The following is a 21693-nucleotide window of genomic DNA, read 5'->3' as shown; positions in this document are numbered from 1 at the left end:
TAAATAAGCAGGAGTATGAATTTCTGACAATTGGAAAGTTGGCTTAAGACAAAAAAAATACTATATTTGGTGTAGACATGGAACTTACTACCTCAATAAAGTTGCAGGTAAAAAATATAAATAAAATGCTTTTCAACGTATTCAGTTCAGTTGCTCAGTCGTGTCCAACTCTTTGCGACCCCATGGACTGCAGCACGCTAGGCTTCCCTGTCCATCACCAACTCCCAGAGCCTGCTCAAACTCATGTCCATCGAGTCAGTGATGGACATAGTCGGTGACTATTAATATTTTCAGTAGTATTAAGGAACACCATCTCTCCGTGTTATAAGATGCTCCTTGGCAAAAGAGGATTCAGTGATCAAATAAGTTTGGGGCACAACACATATTCTAATCCCCTCGAGAGTCATATAACCATGAACAAATTATAGGCTCTGGGAAGTCCAACTTAAGGTTCACTCTTGGGAACTCCCTGGCAGGCCAGGGGTTAGGACTGGGCATTTTCACTGCCATGGCTCTGGCTCAATCCCTGAGTGGGGAACTAAGATCCCTCAAGCTGCATGGCCCGGCCTAACAGGAAAAAAAAAAAAAATTCACTCAATTCTAGCTCCACAAATTCTTAGAATGTGTCCTACTATTAAGAACAAATTCTAGGCCAGAAGAGGGTCCAAGAAAGAATTCTCGCCATGAACTGATACCCCACACTTAATCCAACACATCAATTTGTTCCACCTTCCTGTGTTCTCTGAGGGCTTAGCCCACACGTATTAATAGAGCCTGATTCTAATGGCACAGCTCAAGTCAGCTGTCTAGTAACGCTCAGAAACAGCAAAACTGAGTGATAGGCTGTAAGATCAGAAAGATCTGAAAGAACTGCATATTCACTTTGCGTTTTCCTGTTAATCTCTACCACTGAGACAGCGAGCTTAAAATTTTGTCTTGTATTCATTTACTCCCAACACAGTAAATGGAATACCACCAATCAGGCAGTTACAGTTTTGGACAAACCCAGCAGTAAAATGGACTAGTCACAGGCTCTAAACTTTAGGTCTTAAATTTTGTGATCTCGTTTCATTCAATATACATTTCTGAGGGCATAGTATGGGTGGGTATTTCCAAGAATGTAGAGGTGACCAAACTACAATCTTTACACACCAGAGCTCCAAGCATTAGAGGTACTAGTACTAGTCATTCCCTGTTGTACAGGTTTGGGCACACGTTGAATGCACATGTGCTAAATCACTTCAGTCGTGCCCAAATCTTTGCGGCCCTGTGGACTGTAACCTGCCAGGCTCCTCTGTCCATGGGATTCTTCAAGCAAGAATACTGGAATGGGTTGCCATGCCCTCCTCCAGGGGATCTTCCCAACCCCAGGGATTGAATTCGTATCTCCTGTGGCGGATTCTTAACTGCTGAGCAACCAGGGAAGCCCATTCGGCACACAGTAGCTTAATAAATGCTGGTTTGACTTGAGGTCAGAAATCAAGACATGCGTTAGTTCTGGTCCACTTTGGTACTCTGGCAGGCCAGGAGCCTAAAGTAGGGCTGAATCAGCCCATTCTGGAGGCTGCTTCAGAATGACTGAGCTCTTGAGTAACTAGACCATCACTACTTCAGGGGTTCCAGACCCCTCCGGTAGTCAATTTTTACTAGAAAAGCCCCAGGATCAGAGGAATCCAGTAGTATACTATACACCATGACAGTATTTCTGAATAAGTATACTATAAAACTCTCTAGGCTCTTAAGATGTTAACAGATAGTATACGGTGAAATATGACTTTAGAAAGGGGTTCAGTTGACAAGCCTCTGTACTTTAGGACTTCGTGCCTTGAAGCAATGTGCTATGCTCCTTTTATACTGTCATTATTTAATCTTTACAGCACTCCTAGAGGTAGGTCTTACTATTATTTTTCTCACTTTTAGAGATGAGCAAGCTAAAGATCAGCAGATTTAAGGACCGTGCTTCAGAGCACAGAGGGAATGGGACTCTGAAATCAGGTCTTTCTGGCATCACAGCTGGGCTGGTGATCACTGAAGCAATGCTATTTTAATACATTGGTGGGCATTACAGCTCTGCCAGAGGGACCCACAGTATACAGGGTTCCCCAAACCAGTTTGATTAGGGAACTGTTTTGACTGAATCAGTACTTGAGACTACCTTTCCATGTAATACATTTTGAGAAATACTGTGGGCAAATGAGTCAGAGATACCCCATGACAGACAGAAGGGAGGTGGAAGGCAACTCAGCAGGAAAAGCTATTCTAGAAAGAACATTTTACTAAAATGGTGCTCAAATAATTATTTATCAGAACACGTAAATTAAACCCAAGTTGGACATATAGTCATTTTTTAACCTCCAGATTCACAAGCTCCAGCCCATAGCTCATTTCTGACAAATAATGTTTGATGTGACATTCCAATATATTCACTTAGCTAGCTTTTTAGGATTTGTTGCAGAATTTGACTTACCTCGTAGTTCAGCTCATTACATCACTATTTCTTTTTTTTCTTTTTGAGCAGAGAAAGGTTTATTGTAGGGCCATGCAAGGAGACCAGTGGTTCATGCCCCCTATGTCACTGAATTTTTATAAAGTATGTTCACAGCAGGAGTCTAAGTTTTAATTTGATGTGTGTTTCAACAGACCTGCAATATGCATTGTGGGATGAGATAATTCTCCATTGTTTAGGACTGACCAAAATTCTCTACAATCTAGCATCCTGCCCTGTACTGACTAACTGCTGGTAGTAACCCCTCCTAGTTTTGACAAGAAACATCCCACAACTTCAAAATTCCATCTAAGGGAGCAGTATCACCTCCGAGAACCCTGGGTTTAGAGCAAACTGGAAAGTTTAATAAAATATTAATTGAAGGCCAAACACCTACCCTGACCCTGCCTTCAGTCTTCTAGCAAAGAATTCAAGATTTAACATGCCAGCTTCAATTCTGCATATCCAATATCTCATTACATTTCTCTTTTGTTAATAACATGAACAGATTCAACACAAACTGCCAAAATACCATTGTTAGCCAGGAGGGCCAAGTCCTGCACACTTTGCCAACAACAGCAATAAAGCTAGACAGAAGCTCAGCCCAGGACTGCATGGTGCATTGGCTAATCTCTGAGGCAGCAAGCACAAAGCATGTATACCTGAATAGCCTATCATTTTGTCAAATCTGGACTTTAAGAAGGATGCTGGTTTCATTCTTTTTAAAGTGATTTATTATAAAAAAGCTTGCTCCCTCTCAATGCTGAGTTAGTTCAGCAATGCAACTCCATCCTTTCCAGGATTATGAGGACTCAAATAATTTTAGACCAAAACGACGATGACCACCACCACCACCACAACAAAAAGAAACCAAATGTGACTGTTGGTTCAATAACATATTTACAGACACATCAGAATGCATTCAGGAATACTGGCTTCACTTCTTGATCGGAATGCTGATCACCATGAAATCTTCTGCGAGAGTCACTTCTTGGAGGTCTAACACTGATTCAGCTTGCTTTTTAAGTTCTACAATCCCATCTGCTTCTCCTTCTCTGGCCAAGGCAACTGGTTTATACCTCTGACTGAAGTGAGTCAGAACCAGCCTCTTTGCTCGGCACAGCTTTGCAAACGTCGCCGCCATCCGTGGCGTGCTGTGGCCGTGCTCCTTCGCTTTGTCCATCTGGGTGTCATCCAGGGTCGCTTCGTGGATCAACAGGTCTGCTTCAAAGCACAGCTTTACTCCTCCGTCATCCACAACCCCAGAACAGTCACCCAAAATACAGATTTTTCTTCCAACAATAGGCTTCTTTAAGACATCTTGGGGAGAAATTGTAACTCCATTTTCCAGAACAACAGAAATTCCGTTTTTCAGCTTCCCATAGGCAGGACCTGGTGGAACACCTAAAAGATGGAGGCAGATACCATCACATCATGGGAATGGAATTTATGACTTGTTAAAGAGCGTCTGTTTCAACAGCACTGCAAATAGCAAATGGAAAAGGCATCCAATTCTTTTCATAATAGTTATAAATATTTTATTACTTGTGGGAAACTGGGATATTTATACATTTTTTAAAAGTTCATTGTTGGCTATTGATATTAGCAATGTCCAAGTACTTAAAACATTTCAAAGCACACGTTTCAGATAAGTTTAAGCTCTTAAGTCCCCTTAAAACCTTATTATAGTCAAGGTAACAGCTGTGATCCTCTGCTGTGCATGGGAATAACAGTTTTTGAGTGCTGTATTTAATAAGCTCATCTTCAGGTAAAATTAAAGAGCCCATTTAAATGACAAGTTACCAACAAACTGATTAACGTAATAAAAAAAATTGTTAGAGGGGATTGTTTGAATCACAACATCAAGGAGAATTTCAGGTAGTTATGCATAATCAATCTTCGTTTTAAACAGACGCAGTTCCATGCTTACCAAACTGGGCTTAAATCTCATATTAATCGAGACTAACACCTGATGATCACTCTGGGCAATACGTACAAACAGAGTGTATTCACTAATTCCAACATGGATCATGTTTACAGTTTCACAACACACTGCTATTTTCACAGGTTTGTAGATATTAAAAAAATCTTTGGTCTAAGGCAGTTTTCCTTGTTACTTAGTGCTTTGTTTTAGCTGGGGAAGAAAGAAGAGATTGTGCAAATAAAGAAAAAGAACACATGGAAAACCACTGCCATGCTTTTCACAGGTTCTGTGGTCGGCATGGCAAGGAAGGTGGAGACACTAGAGGGATGATGTGCCTGGCGCTGCTTTGGGAGATGTGCTGAAGGCCCTGGGCATGTGACGGCCTAGCATGGACAAGGTACGAGGCCTTAGATGGGCCCCAAGCCAAGCTTTGAATGCTTGCTTCCAAGTGTGATGAACCCAGGTATATAAGGCTGGTTGAGGGGCTTCCCTAGTGGTTCAGTGGCTAAGACTCCATGCTCCCAATGCGGGAGGCCTGGGTTCATTCCCCAGGAAACTAGACCCCATGTGCTACAACGAAGACCCAGCACAGTCAAAAAAATAAAAAAATAAATAAAACTGTTTGAGGCAGTGTTCCAAACACCAAATTATTAATAACTTAATCAAAGTTGACTGCCTAGGCCAAGTCAATAAAGAAGGAAAACTCAGAAAGCAGCTGGTTGCAGTTGCATGGTTAAGAACTACGGTGAAAAGTATCTGACCAAAGATGCCATTCAAATGTACTTCAAAAAGATGATGTGAGAAAATAAAAGCCTAGACCTGAGACATCCACCATCACCCCACCAACCAAGATAGTAAAACCTGAAGACAAGACAGATCAAGAATGTGCCTCTAAAGAGCTGAAGAGAGACTTCAAATACATACTTCCTTTTTGCTCTGAATAGCGTCTTCTGGCCCTAAAGATTTCCCTTAATAAACAAACTTCAGGAAAAGGAAGTACGTGGAGAAAATGTAAGCATTAGGCCTGGGAAGCAAGAAAGGAAGGCTTCTATGACACTTCTACCTGCTTCAGCTCACGACAACTCAACTGAGGAGAAAGGAGAAAACAAACACTCACTCACCCAGGTCCTTCAGTTTCTGTGCGTTGAGTTTACCTGGGCGTTTCTTCTCCACGACGGAAAATCCAAAGGAGGGTATTCGATGAAAGAGGCGAAACGCTTTCACAACAAACTGTTCGTCATCAACCAGGAGGTACGAGCTTTCTTCTGAGTCTAACATGATGGTTCGTCCTTCTCCCTCTTGGGGAGGGCTGTCTGTTTTATTCACCTGCACAGATTCTTTCAGTTCTTCCGTAGGACACTGATCTGCTGTAGGCACCAGCTCATGGACCACGAAAGGGAAGACCAGCTCCGTGTGAGAGAGGTCCATGGTTCGGCAGATAAAGTCCCGAAGCCCCGCAGGGCCATAGATTTCGATGGGCTGTTTGGTGACCATGGACCCACTCTGCAGGCTGATTGTGCAGAGGAGGCCAGGAAGGCCAAAGAAATGGTCTCCATGAAGATGCGTGATGAAGATCTTGGTAATTCTCCCTTTTGATTGAAGCAGAGAAACAAATTTTTGAATTTTTCAGAAATAAAACCCACACAAAGCTACTTGAAACATGCATGTATTTTTCTACATGATTCCAGAAGCAAGAAAGACAAGTATTATTTCACTGGAAGGTTTTAATAAGATATAACTTTTTTCATAAAGTGAAAGTGAAATCGCTTAGTCGTGTCTGACTCTTTGCAACCCTGTAGACTGTAGCCTACCAGGCTCCTCGGTCCATGGGAGTCTCCAGGCAAGAATACTGGAGTGGGTTGCCATTTCCTTCTCCAGGGGATCTTCCTGACCCAGGGATCGAACCCAGGTCTCCTGCATTGCAGGCAGACTCTTTAACCTCTGAGCCACCAGGGAAGCCCATAAAAATCTTCAAATTATACAGTGTTACAGTTTTAAGAATATTTTCCTATACGTCCTCTTACTGGAAAAAAGAAAAGGAAAACGTGTACCAAAATGATTCACTGGAAGAAACACAAGCTGGAATCAAGACTGCTGGGAGAAATATCAATAACCTCAGATATGCAGATGATACCACCCTTGTGGCAGAAAGTGAAGAGGAACTAAAAAGCCTCTTGATGAAAGTGAAAGTGGAGAGTCAAAAAGTTGACTTAAAGCTCAACATTCAGAAAATGAAGATCATGGCATCCGGTCCCATCACTCCATGGGAAATAGATGGGGAAACAGTAGAAACAGTGTCAGACTTTATTTTTTGGGGCTCCAAAATCACTGCAGATGGTGGCTGCAGCCATGAAATTAAAAGACGCTTACTTCTTGGGAGAAAAGTTATGACCAACCTAGGCAGCATGTTCAAAAGCAGAGACATTACTTTGCCGACGAAGGTCCATCTAGTCAAGGCCATGGTTTTTCCTGTGGTCATGTATGGATGTGGGAGTTGGACTGTGAAAAAAGCTGAGCGCCGAAGAATTGATGCTTTTGAACTGTGGTGTTGGAGAAGACTCTTGAGAGTCCCTTGGACTGCAAGGAGATCCAACCAGTCCATTCTGAAGAAGATCAGCCCTGGGTGTTCTTTGGAAGGACTGATGCTAAAGCTAAAACTCCAGTACTTTGGCCACCTCATGAGAAGAGTTGACTCATTGCAAAAGACTCTGATGCTGGGAGGGATTGGGAGCAGGAGGAGAAGGGGACGACAGAGGATGAGATGGCTGGATGGCATCATTGACTCGATGGACATGAGTTTGGGTAAACTCCGGGAGGTGGTGATGGACAGGGAGGCCTGGCGTGCTGCAATTCATGGGGTCCCAAAGAGTCAGACACGACTGAGCGACTGAACTGAACTGAACTAAGTTTATCAGCTAGGCCTCATGTGAAAGTATCTGGCAGTTACACCGCCCCCTGCTGCTCCCTCTGAGAACAGCAAGTATGTACTTCAAGCATGCTAACAAACGTTCCTTTGGCTCCAACGGACTGGATCAGTGCCTGAAACCAAAATTGCCTTTTAAGGACTCCACACTGGCCAAAGACTAACTAACCAAGCCAGAGCCTGCTTGCCTGGATGAGACAGAAGGAGAAGGAGGAAAAAGCAAGGGGGATGAGGGAGGAGAGGACAGGGAGGAGGGAGGAGGGAGGGAGAAAGGGAGTGAGTTGAAGGACCAAGGAGAAGGAGGCAGGCAACAGATGCTGGAGTGCAAGGGTAAACCCCCCATGGTGTGACATAAAGGCACGTGGGTCCATCCCTTCCTTTCGGTCTGAACTAATACAGCAGCTCTTCCAGTGCATATTGATGTAGGCTGTAACTTGATTTAGCCAATGGTAAACTGTATGGGTTTTCCTGGTGGCTCAGTGGTAAAAAATCTGCCTGCCACAATAGGAGATGCAGGTTCAATTCCTAGGTCGGGACTATCCCCTGGGGGAGGGCATGGCAACCCACTCTGGTATTCTTGCCTGGAGAATCCCATGGACTGAAACACCCGCTGGGCTTACAGTCCACGGGGTCTCAAAACAGTCAGACATGACTGAGCGACTGAACAACAAACTGAATTTACTCCTGGTGCGTGGCAGGATGCCACATCAGCGTTTTCAGAGATGCACCACAAAGCCCTTTGAAAGTAACAATCACAATTAACATATTTTTAATATAACAACTGCTTCCAGTCCAAGCTCATGGCCCACCTACTTCAAACACTTGATACCATAAAAGAACAGGAACAGTTTATTGTGATGGGATCTGTCCTGTGACATCCAGGTAACAGTGTGCTCCAAGCGAGTCTTCTCAGTGTTACTACATCAAGCCAGGTACTGTAGCAGAGAGCAATAGACCAGGTAGGGGCTGATCTTGAACCTTGGGAATCCCCAAGAGGCACGCTAGAAGTTTCCCCAACATACTCCTTTCTGTTGTCTTGGTGTAGTCTTTGTTTTTGCTGTTTTTGGACTTCTGGAACCCTTTCATTTCCCCCTTTCTGCTATCTGGGCTGCCAACAGCCCCCCACCCTCCCAAGTGGGACCTAAAGAATCAGCAGACAAAAGAACTACATCAGTTGTTGAGTCCTGGTCTCACACTGACCTCAAAACTGCCAAGTCAGACTTTCCGGGCCTCTCTCTATTTACTGCAAAGCACAGCCAAAGCTGAATACCAAAGGATCAGTGAACTCAAAGCAAGTGAGACATGTTAGGTAAGAGAAAGTAACTTTCCACAGTTATCACAGTTTCATGGAAGACAAACATTTCATTTTTTAAGAAACTTGATTTCAGTGGGAGAAGGAATGGCAACCACAATTATCAAAGGTAAGAGGAAGCTATCAAATGAAAAAAGAAAAATGCATGAGTTCCCTTTCACTTAAGAACACGAAAATTACCAGGGAAAATGCCATCCACAGAGGAGTAGAAGACTAAGCATCCTCTACGCCCAAAGGAAGGATGCACCGATATTTACTGCTGTAGGAAAACGTCTACAACACATTATTGACACATACTATTCAGTTGGAAAAAAAAAAGCCGTATCAAATATAGTTTGATAGCATTTATGCAAAATTATATACAAACACACACACAAATATACCTGCACCATTACCATACTATATATACAGGAAATTCACTGACCAGAGAGGGAGATTTGGGATTTCCTTATTTATATTTTCCTGCTTTGTTTAAACTTTTACAATGAGCATGTATACTTATAATCATTTTAAAATTATACTTGTATAATACTTTTTTGTAATTATTTTTGAGGGGGGAAAAAAGCTTAAGCTCACCTTTAAAATTATGAAAAAAAAAAAAGATATGACAAACCCACACTTTTTAATCAGATGCTTGGATATCAGGACCATGGAAAGTTGAAAGAAGTATATTTAGACAGACAGAAAGTACTTCCTTATGAAACCCAGAAAATATTATTACCCAGGAGGTAGTATAAGCTAAAAGGGTTTCAAAGACTCCAACAGTGATGGGTCCATATTTGGTTACTGAGAGAAACCAAGATGTATTGAGGATTCCAGGTTGAGATTGGGGCTTTAGAAGTGCTAGAGTGTCTTAGCTGATGTTCAGGGATTACCATATCATCTCCCCCCTGAGGCCAGGAATTCTTTTTTTTAAATCAATAAAAATTTAGTAAGGTAAAGGTTCCCTTTAGATTTTATTTTAGTATTATTATTTCTTGGCTAAACTTTTATTTTAAAAAGCTTGAGCTTTGTGATCTGTTGAAAAATAATTGTAAAATATAAAACATGAGAGAAAGGTATTAAGGCAAATAGAGTTAGGGAAGAACCCATGGCCCTTGCCTCCAGCTGCCCACATCCCTCTATAATTCCTTCTCTTGAGTGTGGGTGGGACTGGGCACTTGCTTCTAACCAGTGAAACACGGCACAAGGATGCAATGCGATTATGTTCTAAGAGTCCATCTTGCTGGCAGACTTGCTCTTCAGTCTGTTTCTCCCTTCCAGGCAGTAAAAGGAAGCAAGCTAGCCTGCAGCAGAAACCCCCATGACCAGGACCTACAGCAGGCCTCGAGTTGCCGCGGCAGCCTTCATTCAACACCTGGAAGGATTCTGCCAACAACCTGAGTGAGCTCTGAAATCGATTCTTCCTCTACCTGGGCTGCGGCCTACAGAGACCCTGAAAGAGAGAATCCAGCTAAGCCTGGCCTGAAGTCCCTGACCCACAGAAACGATGAGATAATAAATGCAAGTAACCCACCAAATTTTTAATCTGTCACGCATTAGGTAACTGACACAGGTACTGAGTAAAAACTGGAGACTTATCCCTACACCCAAACCTCTTAATACAACAGCCACTTGTTTCTATTTTAATCACCCTGCCACCTCAACCCCTACTCTCTAAATATTTCAGCCACCACTCTGGGGTGTGCCTACTCTGCCAGGTCTTGAGAAAGGAACCCTTGTGTGATCCCAGGGAAGTAAAGCATAGCACTGCTCTGACCACAGGGTTTCAACATAAGACAGTATGTAATTAGGGCTGAACTGTGTACACCTGTCCCAAGTGGCACGCCTGGTTCCTTCCTCCAACAGTTCTCTTCCTAACTCTGTCTAACCCTGTCTAGGTCTGGGACATCACCACCTATAACTTGGAGTGATTCTGTACTTCTTCACATCCTAAGACATTCACTCAGTCACATCTCCTGCTGGCTCTACACAGATCTCTTTGAGTCTCTCTAATTCATCCTTATTCCTGCTTTCTGCTCCAGCATCTTCATCTTCTCTCTCTCACCAGGTGAATGCAACTGTCTTGGGCCTGATGCCACTCTCCCGATACTCTCTCCCCCAATACATTTGCTATTGGAAAACTGTCCTAAAACACAAATCAGACCATGTCATTTCTTGGTTTAAAAGGTATTTAATGATTCCTTGTTGACAACAGACTGAAATAATAACGTCCAGATACCTTAGAATACCACAGAAGTCTTCACAGCCGGCCCTCACTTTAAGCATTCCTGTCTCTCATCTCTGCAGTCAAGTACTCAGAGTGCTGGATGGCTTAGGATTCCCCAAACATGTCATGTCTCTGGAAACTCCCTTACTTCCTGCTCACTCTGTCATCTGTTCCCTGAATATCCATCCCTGCTTCTCCTCCCAGAGAAACTTCTATTCATCTCTTATATCCTCTCTCAACTGTTACTGTCTCTGAGTCGCTTTCTCTGAACACACAGATACAGTTAGTGTCCTCCTCCTTTGTGCTTCAAAAGTAGCTAGAAAACACCTCTTTAATCCTACTTATCACATCACACCATGACTGTCTGCAGTCAGTTTCCACCACTAGACCAAGGGATCCTTGGATGCTACAGCTATCTTTCTTTTAGTCATTAAATGCCAGGTACTGTGATGAGCCGTAGGAGTAATTTCAATAACTGCCATTTATCAAGATCTAACAAGTGAGAGGCCCTGTACTAAGTGCTGAACATCTTACTCAGGCATTAATAGCTATTACTAGGCATCTGCCAGGTGTGCACATGCTCACTGAGCCCAGTCGTACAGGGAGACACACGGGGAACACAGAAACAACTACCTAAATGACATAATTTAGACACTGATGATGCTAAAGGGTCAGCAGAAACAGCACAAAACAGGAGAATGCCTGGGATAAGGGAGAAATTACTTAACCCAAGAGGTTTAGGGAAAGCCTTTGAGGAGACAACATTTGGGTTGAGATTTAACTGATGAGAAGGAGACAACCACACAGAGACGGGATTATTATATACAATTCTTACATCACCCCTTTTAAGTGGAGGTTTTAAGAGAAGTGAGTCACTCAGTCGTGCTGACTCTTTGCGACCCCATGGACTATACAGTCCATGGAATTCTCCAGGCCAGAATACTGGAGTAGGCAGCCTTTCCCTTCTCCAGGGGATCTTCCCAACCCAGGGATCGAACTCAGGTCTCCTGCATTGCAAGCAGATTCTTTACCAGCTGAGCCAGAAGGGAAGCCCAAGAATACTGGAGTGGGTAGCCTATCTCTTGTCCAGTGGATCTTCCCAACCCAGGAATTGAACCGGGGTCTCCTGCATTGCAGGCAGATTCTTTACCAGCTGAGCCATCCGAAAAGCCCTGATAGGGGGGTTTCAACCCCATTTTAAAGATGAGAAAAGAAAAGCTTAAGCTTGCTGATCTTCTAACGTGATAAGCAGAGACACAGCTGGGACTGGAATCCTGGTCTACTTGACTCTGGGCCAAGGTTCTGTGAACACTGGATCCTTCGGTGGGCCTGGGGCAAGGCTCGCTCTGTTCCCTCTGGCCAGAATGCCCTTCTTCTCCCCAGCCCAGGGAGCCCTGCCGCCTCCTTCAACAGCTCACAGATCACCCCCTCTCAGATGTCTTCTCTGATGACCCCAAGCGGAAAAGAACAGCTCACTCCTCAGAACACCTACTGCCCTCTCATGATACTTACACCCATCTCCTGGGGGAAGTAAGTGCGTTCCCGTGCTTGAGCAGTGTCTTTTTAATGTGTCCGATGTACCCCACTCCATCCTCCATGCCCTAAGCCTATGTAGATCCTTGCTCTTCAATTTACAGGAAGAATGAAAAGTGAAGGACTGAAGGGAGGGAAGGAGAAGGAGGAAGTAAGCTGGGCAGTCATTCAGCTAGTTCATCTAGGCATCTGGGTGTGGCCAGATGCCTGAATGCCTTCCAAGTCTTGCCAGGGCTGATGGGGTTGCTTCTGATTAGAAGGCCCAAGGAGAGCCAAGAAAATGAGGACGAGCAAGACGCAGCCCTAATCAGAAACCAGAACGCACACTCACCTGCTTTAAGTTGGCTCTTCATAAGCTGTGTCTGGGTTCCCTCCCCACAGTCAAAGAGCCAGCACTCGCCTTCACACCGCAGGACCAGCGCGGAGGCACCCCGGGTCGGGGATGGGTATGCTGCACCTGTCCCCAGAAATGTCACATCCATAGACATCTTCCACCCTGCAACGAGAAGATCACTTAGGGATGATCACACACCACTGCTCAAAATCGCCGAAAACAGGTTCTTGTGAGTTTCACGGTTATCTAACTTCTATATATTGAGAACAGTGTGGATTCCTGTTCTCTCATAGTTTTCCACAGAAATCTAAAGAAAGATTTTAGTAACTCTTAATCAGTTAAAGCTACAAATTACCAAACCTTGTATGACTGCTCACGCAAATAAAAATGAATTAAAAAAAAAAAAGCCAAACTCAGTTAATTAAAAACTACAGTTGAGGGCTTCCCTGGTGAAACTGAAAGTGTTAGTCACTCAGCTGTGTCCAACTCTTTGCGACCCCATAGACTGTAGCCCGCTAGACTCCTCTGTCCATGGAATTCTCCAGGCAAGAATACTGGAGTGGGTTGCTATGCCCTTCTCCAGGGGATCTTCCTGACCCAGGGATAGAACCCAGGTCTCCTGCACTGAGGTGGATTCTTTACCGTCTGAGCCACCTGGGAAGCCCTCCCTGGTGGCTCGGTAGTAAAGAATCCACTTGCCAATGCAGGAGACACAGGTTCAGTCCCTGGTCTGGGAAGATCCCACGTGCTGTGGAGCAACTAAGCTTGTGCACCACAACTATTGAGCCTGTGTTTTAGAGCCCGGGAACGGAAAAAAGAGAAGCCATCAGAATGAGAAGCTTGTGCACAGCAACTGCAACCTGCTCGCTTTAACTAGAGAAAAGCCTGTGCAGCAACGAAGACCCAGCGCAACCAAAAACAAACAGAAAATTATATATATGTGTGTATATATAAAACCAAACTGTAGTTGAATTCCAACCACACGACATTCTGGAAAAGGCAAAACTATGGGGACAGTAAAAAGACAGTGGTTTGCGGGGGAAGGGAGGGAGGGATGGGGTTTTAGGGCAGTAAAACTATTCTGTATGATACAGTAAAGACACACACATGTCATCATACATTGGTCAAAACCCATAGTAGTATATACAACACAAAATGTGAATGAGCCCTAATGTAAACTGTGTATCATATTGGCTCATCACTGTTGTACCACACTAATGTAAGATGTCAACATTAGGGGAAACTGATGGGGGGGGTTGATGGGGAGTGGGTATATGAGGACTCTGTACTTCCTGCTGATTAATTTTTTTGAAAATCCTTCTAATAAACAATAAACAACTCTAGCGAGGTTCTGGGCAAGAGAGGGAACTTAATTATGCTCACCAAGCGATCTCTCTCTGGTGAGCAGCCCTTTCTCTGAACCATCAGAAACCACAACAAAGCGCTACAACGCTCGACAGTAATGCGAGTAACACACAGTAGCGCTGAGGGAAGGTCTCACTCCCCTGACAAGTGGCTCCGTGAGGGGTTAGCGCTCAGGCTTCTGCTCTCACAAGTGATCAGCAACAACCTGTTGAGTGTGTAGATTTCTGCCAACTCCTGATCTCTCTTTTTCCTTTCACTATTTTTGGGCATATCTATCTCTGATACAGTTCCTTTTATTAAAAATTTATTTATTGATTTATTTTTTGGCTGCAGTAGGTCTTCACTGCTGCACTCAGGCTTTCTCTATCTGTAGCAAGTGGGGGCCCCTCCTCATTTGGTGTGTAGGCTTCTCACTGCGGTGCCCCAGGCACTGCAAGGCAGATTCCTAACTACTGGGCCACCAGGGAAACCCCTCTGATACAGTTCTGTGACAGGAGATATGCACCAAGTAAAATAAACTCAAACTTCAGTTCAGTTCGGTTCAGTCGCTCAGTTGTGTCCGACTCTTCACGACCCCATGGATTGCAGCACGCCAGGCTTCCCTGTCCATCACCAACTCCCAGAGCTTGCTCAAACTCATGTCCATTGAGTTGGTGATACCATCCAACCATCTCATCCTCTGTCGTCACCTTCTCCTCCTGCCTTCAATCTTTCCCAGCATCAGGGTATTTTCAAATGAGTCAGTTCTTCACATCAGGTGGCCAAACTATTGGAGTTTCAGCTTCAACATCAGCCCTTCCAATGAACACTCAGGACTGATCTCCTTTAGGATGGACTGGTTTGATCTCCTTGCTGTCCAAGGGACTCTCAAGAGTCTTCTCCAACACTACAGTTCAAAAGCATCAATTCTTCAGTGCTCAGCTTTCTTTAGACTACAACTCTCACATCCATACATGACAACTGAAAAAATGATAGCCTTGACTAGATGGACCTTTGTTGGCAAAGTAATGTCTCTGCTTTTTAATATGCTGTTTAGGTTGGTCATAACTTTCCTTCCAAGGAGTAAGCCTCTTTTAATTTCATGGCTGCAGTCACCATCTGCAGTGATTTGGGAGCCCCCAAAAAATAAAGTCAGCTTCCACTGTCTCCCCATCTATTTGCCAAAGTTATATATAACCAATTACAGATCATCCACATGGATGGCAAGGAAGGAAACAAACATGTAAGTTTAAGAAAAATTACTAAAACAGGAAAACTTGACAGAGAGCTGGATAAATGTTTATCTACAGGGGGAAAGAAACCTATCAAAAACTTTTCTCAGTCTTTGCAAAAATGAAAAAAAAACCCTCAGTCACAAGAGAAAAAAAAAAGTATTATAGCTAGAAATAAAGTTAACAAGAAAGGAACAGGCCCTAAAAGACTCAAAGAGAGAAACCCATTAGCTTCTCTGATAGGAGATTTACTATCACAGAAATGCCTATCTTTCCATAATTAATGCATGTATATTTAACACAAATTCCATCAGATTTCCAGTACGATTCATCTTGGAACAAACATAACCCAAAGATCACATGAAAGAAAAAAAGTACGTCTGAGAATGGGCAAGAAAAGTACACAAAGCAGTGAGTAGTGATTTACTTTTCTAGGTAGCAACATGACACTAATCACGCACAATGGAAAGATATATTATTGGCCACAAACATAAAGTTGTAAGTAAGAGAAGGGATAGTCTGGAAATAAACCCACATACACACAGAAATCAATATATAACAGAAATGTAAAAAGGGTGGCTTTTTAAAATGAATGACACTGACATAACTGGTTATTTTCTCAGAAAAAGTCAAGCAAGATTCTTATCTTGCATCATATATAAAAATACATTCCACATGATTTAGAAATTTAAATGTTTCACATTTAAATTTGGACCTTTCAGGTCCAAAAAAAGTGTTCAAAAAAATCAGGAGAATATGTATACAAATTTGGGGATGAAAATCCCTTACTGGCATGACATGAAACACAAAGCTTTTAAAAAGACATTTTTGCTACATAAAAATTTTCATATATCAAAAGACTCTTAATGTCAAAGGACCTCCCCCCGCCAGAAAAAAAAAAATTCGGAAAAAACTGTACTGTTTGATAATGGGTTAATGCCCCTAAGAAATGGTTCAAGCAAATGCATTAAAAAAGAAAAGTACAGAATAGAAAACAAAAACAATGAATATACACAGGAAATTCACAAAAGAAATCCAAAGGGCCAATAAGCATGAAAACTCTCAGTCCTCCAATAGTGAGAGGAAATGCAAATTAAAGAAAAAAGAGCCATCATTTGCCACACATCGGCTGGCAAATATTAATGCTACCCAGTGGTAACCCAGACAAGGAAAAATGGGTACCTACATTTTACTAGTGGTAGAAGCATGAACTGCTATTATGTTTTGGGAGGGTAACCTGGCAACACATATTACCAACAAAACCGAGCAATGTACTTTAATCCAGCAATCCCATTATTGGGAATCTACCTTACAGAAATAAAGGATCTATGTACAGTGATATTTACTGTGAAACTTTTAAAGTGGGTAAAATTTGGAAACCATCTGAATATATAGATAGATAAATATCAATATGGAAACAACTGAGTATTTCATTGTACATTCATACCATGAACTATCTGTTCTACAGTCCAGCCAGGTCTGTGGCTCCTGCACTGAAGGGATGACAATGAGAAAAGTTACAGATGGCTATGGTATAATCTCATGTTTATAACAATGCCCAAACATCTATGTTTTGCAAGACAGAGATAGTCTGGTGAGGAAAGATACACACCGTACTGCTACAGTGGTTATCCTGGGGGTGATTAAAATGATGGTGGTGGAGATTAACTTTTTAAAAAAATCCTTGAATTGTTTTTGGTTGCAATAAGCAGCATTTTATTTACCTATTTGACTTTATTTTGCATTTAATTTACTTCATGACTTTAAAAAAAATGTGTCATAAAGCTAAACATGCTTTTCTGACTATGTGTCCCCTCACCTCCCTGTCCACTGGGAGTACAGTCAACTCCCTGCCCCCGCCCCACAACCCACATAGCAGGTGGGTGGTACATCTCTCCACACCACACATGAGTCTTTAGGTTGTTGCTAGTGACCTTTCTATGCCTTACTCCACATTTTCACTTCCAAGATCAAGGCTTCCTCTGATAACTCTATAGGTTAATTTGCAAAGGCTTTCTGATTGGACTGCAGTTTGCAAGAGCCAGAAGAGTAAAGAGAATACAGAAAGTCAAAAATTTAAGGTAATAAATGCAGAAGGTATAATAGAATATAAACACTTTGCATGTGTAACTGATAGTAGATCTAAGCCAGTGGTACAGAATCCTGGAGTACTAATCACCCAGTATACAGACTTTCTGTATACTCTTTACTCTTCTGGCTCTTGCAAACTGCAGTCCAATCAGAAACCTTTGCAAATTAAACTATAGAGTTATCAGAGGAAGTCTTGATCTTGGAAGTGAAAATGTGGAGTAAGGCATAGAAAGGTCACTAGCAATAACCTAAAGACTCATGTGCGGGGTGGAGAGATGTACCATCCACCTGCTGTGTGGGTTGTGGGGTGGAGATCTTTTAAAACATATCAATCATTGGGCTCCATCCCAGAACTATCAACAGGAAATTCCACAAGACATGTGTTTTAGAACTGAATAAGAAAAATTCTTCCCCTGTGATCTTAACATGCAGTCAGTTTTGAGAACCAGTTAGTGAAAGGCTAGTGGAGAACTATAATGGATGGATCAGGCTGACCTGAACTCACTAGTCAACAATTAAAAAAAAAAAAACAAACCAAAAACTTTTGTTATGCAAAATTTCAAAAACACACAAAAGGAGAGAGATTAGTATAATGTACTGTCACACTGAGCTTCAACAATTATCAACTCAAGGTCAATCCTGTTTCCTCTTTATCCCCCATCCATCATCTAAGTATATGTAATAAGTGGTATTGGTAAGTTCTACCAGGGAGCACAGGCTGTCTAGCTGTCTCTCTTTATCTGATGTTAGCAGCCATTAATGATCCTTTCCAGGAACCATTATTTCATTAGGGGTTGTCAAAAGGTGATATTCTCTCATTCCTTCTGTAGTTATCAGTATCCTTCTGTAACTCCCTGATCAGTCACCCTGCAATACAATTTGTATGGAAAAGAGCCAGTGATCAATCTTAACACCACAGAGACAAGACCTAATCCAACTCCTGCTGTGACGCAATATGAAGCACACAGTAACCGAGGAGGTTTTCTTGCCAAAAAACATAACCTGTATCTGGAAAAGGCTGTCTTCTAAACACCAGTTTATTCGAGCACACCACAGGGAAGGAAAAAGCAAAATTCAGTATGTAAGAAACATTACAGGACAAATGACTTGACTTTTTCAACAACCTAAATACTAGGAAAAATAATAATCAAGAGAGAGGAGACAAAGAGATATGAGCCATCAAACAAATGTAACATGTCTAACTTGTTTGAATCCTGATTTGGCCAATCAGATGATGGGAGGGGGGAAAAAATGAGAGAATAGGGGAAATGCAAACTTCACCAGATAGTAACAGGAGATTCTTATGAGACTGATAATGGTGTTAGGGTCAAGGAGTTACTGTGTTGTATAAACATAAGCCAGTATTTAATGGATGAAATGGTACATTTTGATTTGCTTTAAAATAATCCAGTGGGGGTGAGGGTGCCAGATGAAACTAGATCGATTAGCGATTAGTACATGAGTTGGTACATTCTGTACACGATTCTGTTTTTGTATAGATTTGAAAGTTTCCATAATAAAAAGCTTAAAAGCAAGCCAAACAACCAACTCTTCCACTAGGTCGGGAAGTAACCAGAAATTTAATCACTGGTGCGCGTTATGCACCACTAGGAAATAAGTAAGCAAACCAAGTTTTGGGTCTTGTCTTCTTGGACAACAAAACAAAACAAAGCCGTTTGCTTTCTCATAGTACACATTCCTAGCGAGAACACAACACACGATCGAGCTCAGTAGCCCACTTGACACTGGGTTCGTGGTTCTCAGTCCTGGCTGCAGACTACAATCGCCCGGCGGTTCTGGGGTTCTCAGCACTGGGGAAGCTCCCCGGAAGATTTTAAAGACTGTCGGGCTCCGAAGGAGTTTTCAGGCAGAGGCGGTGCCAAGCCTGCAATCCACCCAAGCGGTGCAGGCAGGGCAGGTCCTGTCATCCTCCATTTCAGAGATGAAAGGGCCGAGGCCCTCTGCACAGAGAGTGGCCTTTGCGAGGCCAAGGCCTAGCCAGCCGTGGCCAGAGGCCGGGTCTCCGACAGTCGGCCGGCCCCAGCAGCTCCTCCACGCCTATCGAGCAAAAGGAGGGTGGGAGGCGGCAGAGGCGCGGGGCAGGGTGTCCTCGGCCCGCAGGTCGGGGTAAGCAGGCGCGATGAGGGGCGGTGGGTGGACAAGGCGCGTCCCAGCTCCCCGGCTCGGGTCCTTGGCTTCCGGCCCAGCCCGCGACTCCGCGGGTCGCCGAGCGCTCGACCGGTTTGGCGGGCGCGGGGGAGGCCTCGGTGGCGCAGACCCCGGCCCGTCCCCCACCTCGGGCGCGCCCTGCCCCACTCACCCACTCCCCGAGGCCCGCGGCGAGGCCCGGCCGTCCGCGGGGCGGCGACGCGCGCGGGCGGAAGTGCGCCGCCGGCCGAGCCCGCGACCCACCGCTCTAGGAGGCGCCGGAGGTCCGCGCTCGGTGGTTCTCCGCGGAGCGCGACCCCGGCGTGAGGCTGGGCTGCGGGTCCGAAGCTCTGTCCCGCGGCGAGTGGGAAGGCCCCTAAGACGGCTGCGGTATCCCGGGAGGACCAGAGCGCCTGAAGTGAAAAATGCCCGCTGTGTGGGTTGCTTTTTTATTTTTTGCCCACTGCTTGGGGGCATGTGGGATCTTAGTTCTGCAACCAGCGATCAGACCCTCACCCCCTGCCCTTGAAGCCCAAGGTCTTAACTACTTGGACCGCCAGAGAAGTCCCTACTGTATGGCCTTTTTTTTTTTTTCTTTTTTGCCGTGTAACGTTGATGTTTTTGAAATGTGGTGTTGGAGAAGACTTTTGGAAGTCCCTTGGATAGCAAGGAGATCCAACCAGTTCATCCTAAAGGAGATCAGTCCTGAGTGTTCATTGGAAGGACTGATGTTGAAGCTGAAACTCCAATACTTTGGCCACCTGATACGAAGAGCTGACTCATTTAAAAAGACCCTGATGCTGGGACAGTCTTAAGGTGGGAGGAGAAGGTGACGACAGAGGATGAGATGGCTGGATGGCATCACTGACTCAATGGACATGAGTTGGGGTAAACCCCGGGAGTCGGTGATGGACAGGGAGGCCTGGCGTGCTGCAGTCCATGGCGTGCTCAGTCGGACACGACCGAGCGACTGAACTGAACTGAACGTTTTCAAACAAGAGTGTTCTCCCAGATGCTTTGCTTTGGCTTATCTGCGTAAAGTCTGTGATTTTATGGGGATGAATCTATCTGAAGCACTAAAAACTGAAGCGTGCGGTGCCTTGGAATCAGAGTGCATAGTAGAACTTAACTCTAGATCCCAAGTCTTCTTTCAATTCCACTTTGCACTTCCAGGGATACCGCGGAATGTCTCCTGAAAAATCCGCAGCTGCGGGTGCTGTACCCACAGCAGGGTCGCGGGTGTTTTTCACTTGCTGAGAGGAGCGCACAGCCACAGCATTGCCTCCTGGACACGTGGGGTGAGGAGCCCCGGCTGAAACTGCACGTGGCCCAGGTGGAAAAACTGATTCAGGTCGAACTCCAGCTTTCAAAGCTTCACACTCTTGCGTAGTGTCAGATGTACTGATTTTTGCTTACATGCTGGAGGTGGTCAAAGTATCCAACAGTCTCATAACAGGGTTAGAAGTGCTGTGGATGGAGGGTTTTTAACACTACCGGAGAGTGGGATCATTTACTTTTGGGCCTCTTCAAAGCTTTTATTTCAGAGAAGGCAATGGCACCCCACTCCAGTACTCTTGCCTGGAAAATCCCATGGACAGAGGAGCCTGGTAGGCTGCAGTCCATGGGATCACTGAGGGTCTGACAAGACTGAGCGACTGCACTTTCACTTTTCACTTTAATGCATTGGAGAAGGAAATGGCAGCCCACTCCAGTGTTCTTGCCCGGAGAATCCCAGGGACGGGGGAGTCTGGTGGGCTGCCGTCCATTGGGTCGCACAGAGTCAGACATGACTGAAGCGACTTAGCAGCAAAGCTTTTATTTATGCAAATATTACTTAAGCTCCGCCTTTGTGAAGGGAGAATCCGACTATGATAATGAATTTTGAATATATGTCATGGTTCCTGGTTTTAGGAGCATACACCAAGGTTGGGAAAAGAAGTAGCAGAAAGTCACTAACAAAATGAGAGGGCAAAGGAGAAACCAAAGAGAGTGACAAAAATAGGGAGATCATTAAATTAAGGAAGGGTTAGGGAATTCCCTGGCAGTCCAGTGATTAAGACTCTGCATTTTCAGTGCCAGGGGTGGGTTCAATCCCTGGTCAGGGAACTAAGACCCCACTGCCTTGTAAAAAAAAAAAAAAAAAGCAGGGGGTGGTTAG

The 21693-nt window shown here is 44.1% G+C and overlaps 1 protein-coding gene across 1 annotated transcript; it reads right to left on the bottom strand.

Moving 5' to 3' along the window:
* Positions 1-3231: 3231 nt before the first annotated feature.
* ELAC1 (elaC ribonuclease Z 1) lies at positions 3232-19765 on the bottom strand. The gene is made up of 4 exons (XM_052660481.1): positions 19708-19765; positions 12718-12882; positions 5531-5998; positions 3232-3889 (listed from the first exon to the last, which is right to left on the bottom strand). The coding sequence occupies exons 2-4, from the start codon at positions 12872-12874 to the stop codon at positions 3423-3425; spliced, it is 1092 nt and encodes a 363-aa protein (XP_052516441.1). The 5' UTR covers positions 12875-12882; positions 19708-19765; the 3' UTR covers positions 3232-3422.
* Positions 19766-21693: the final 1928 nt, after the last annotated feature.

Source organism: Budorcas taxicolor, chromosome 22, assembly GCF_023091745.1.
Source record: "Budorcas taxicolor isolate Tak-1 chromosome 22, Takin1.1, whole genome shotgun sequence".
NCBI classification, from domain to species: Eukaryota; Metazoa; Chordata; class Mammalia; order Artiodactyla; family Bovidae; genus Budorcas; species Budorcas taxicolor.
This window is presented reverse-complemented; position numbering and strand designations above follow the sequence as displayed.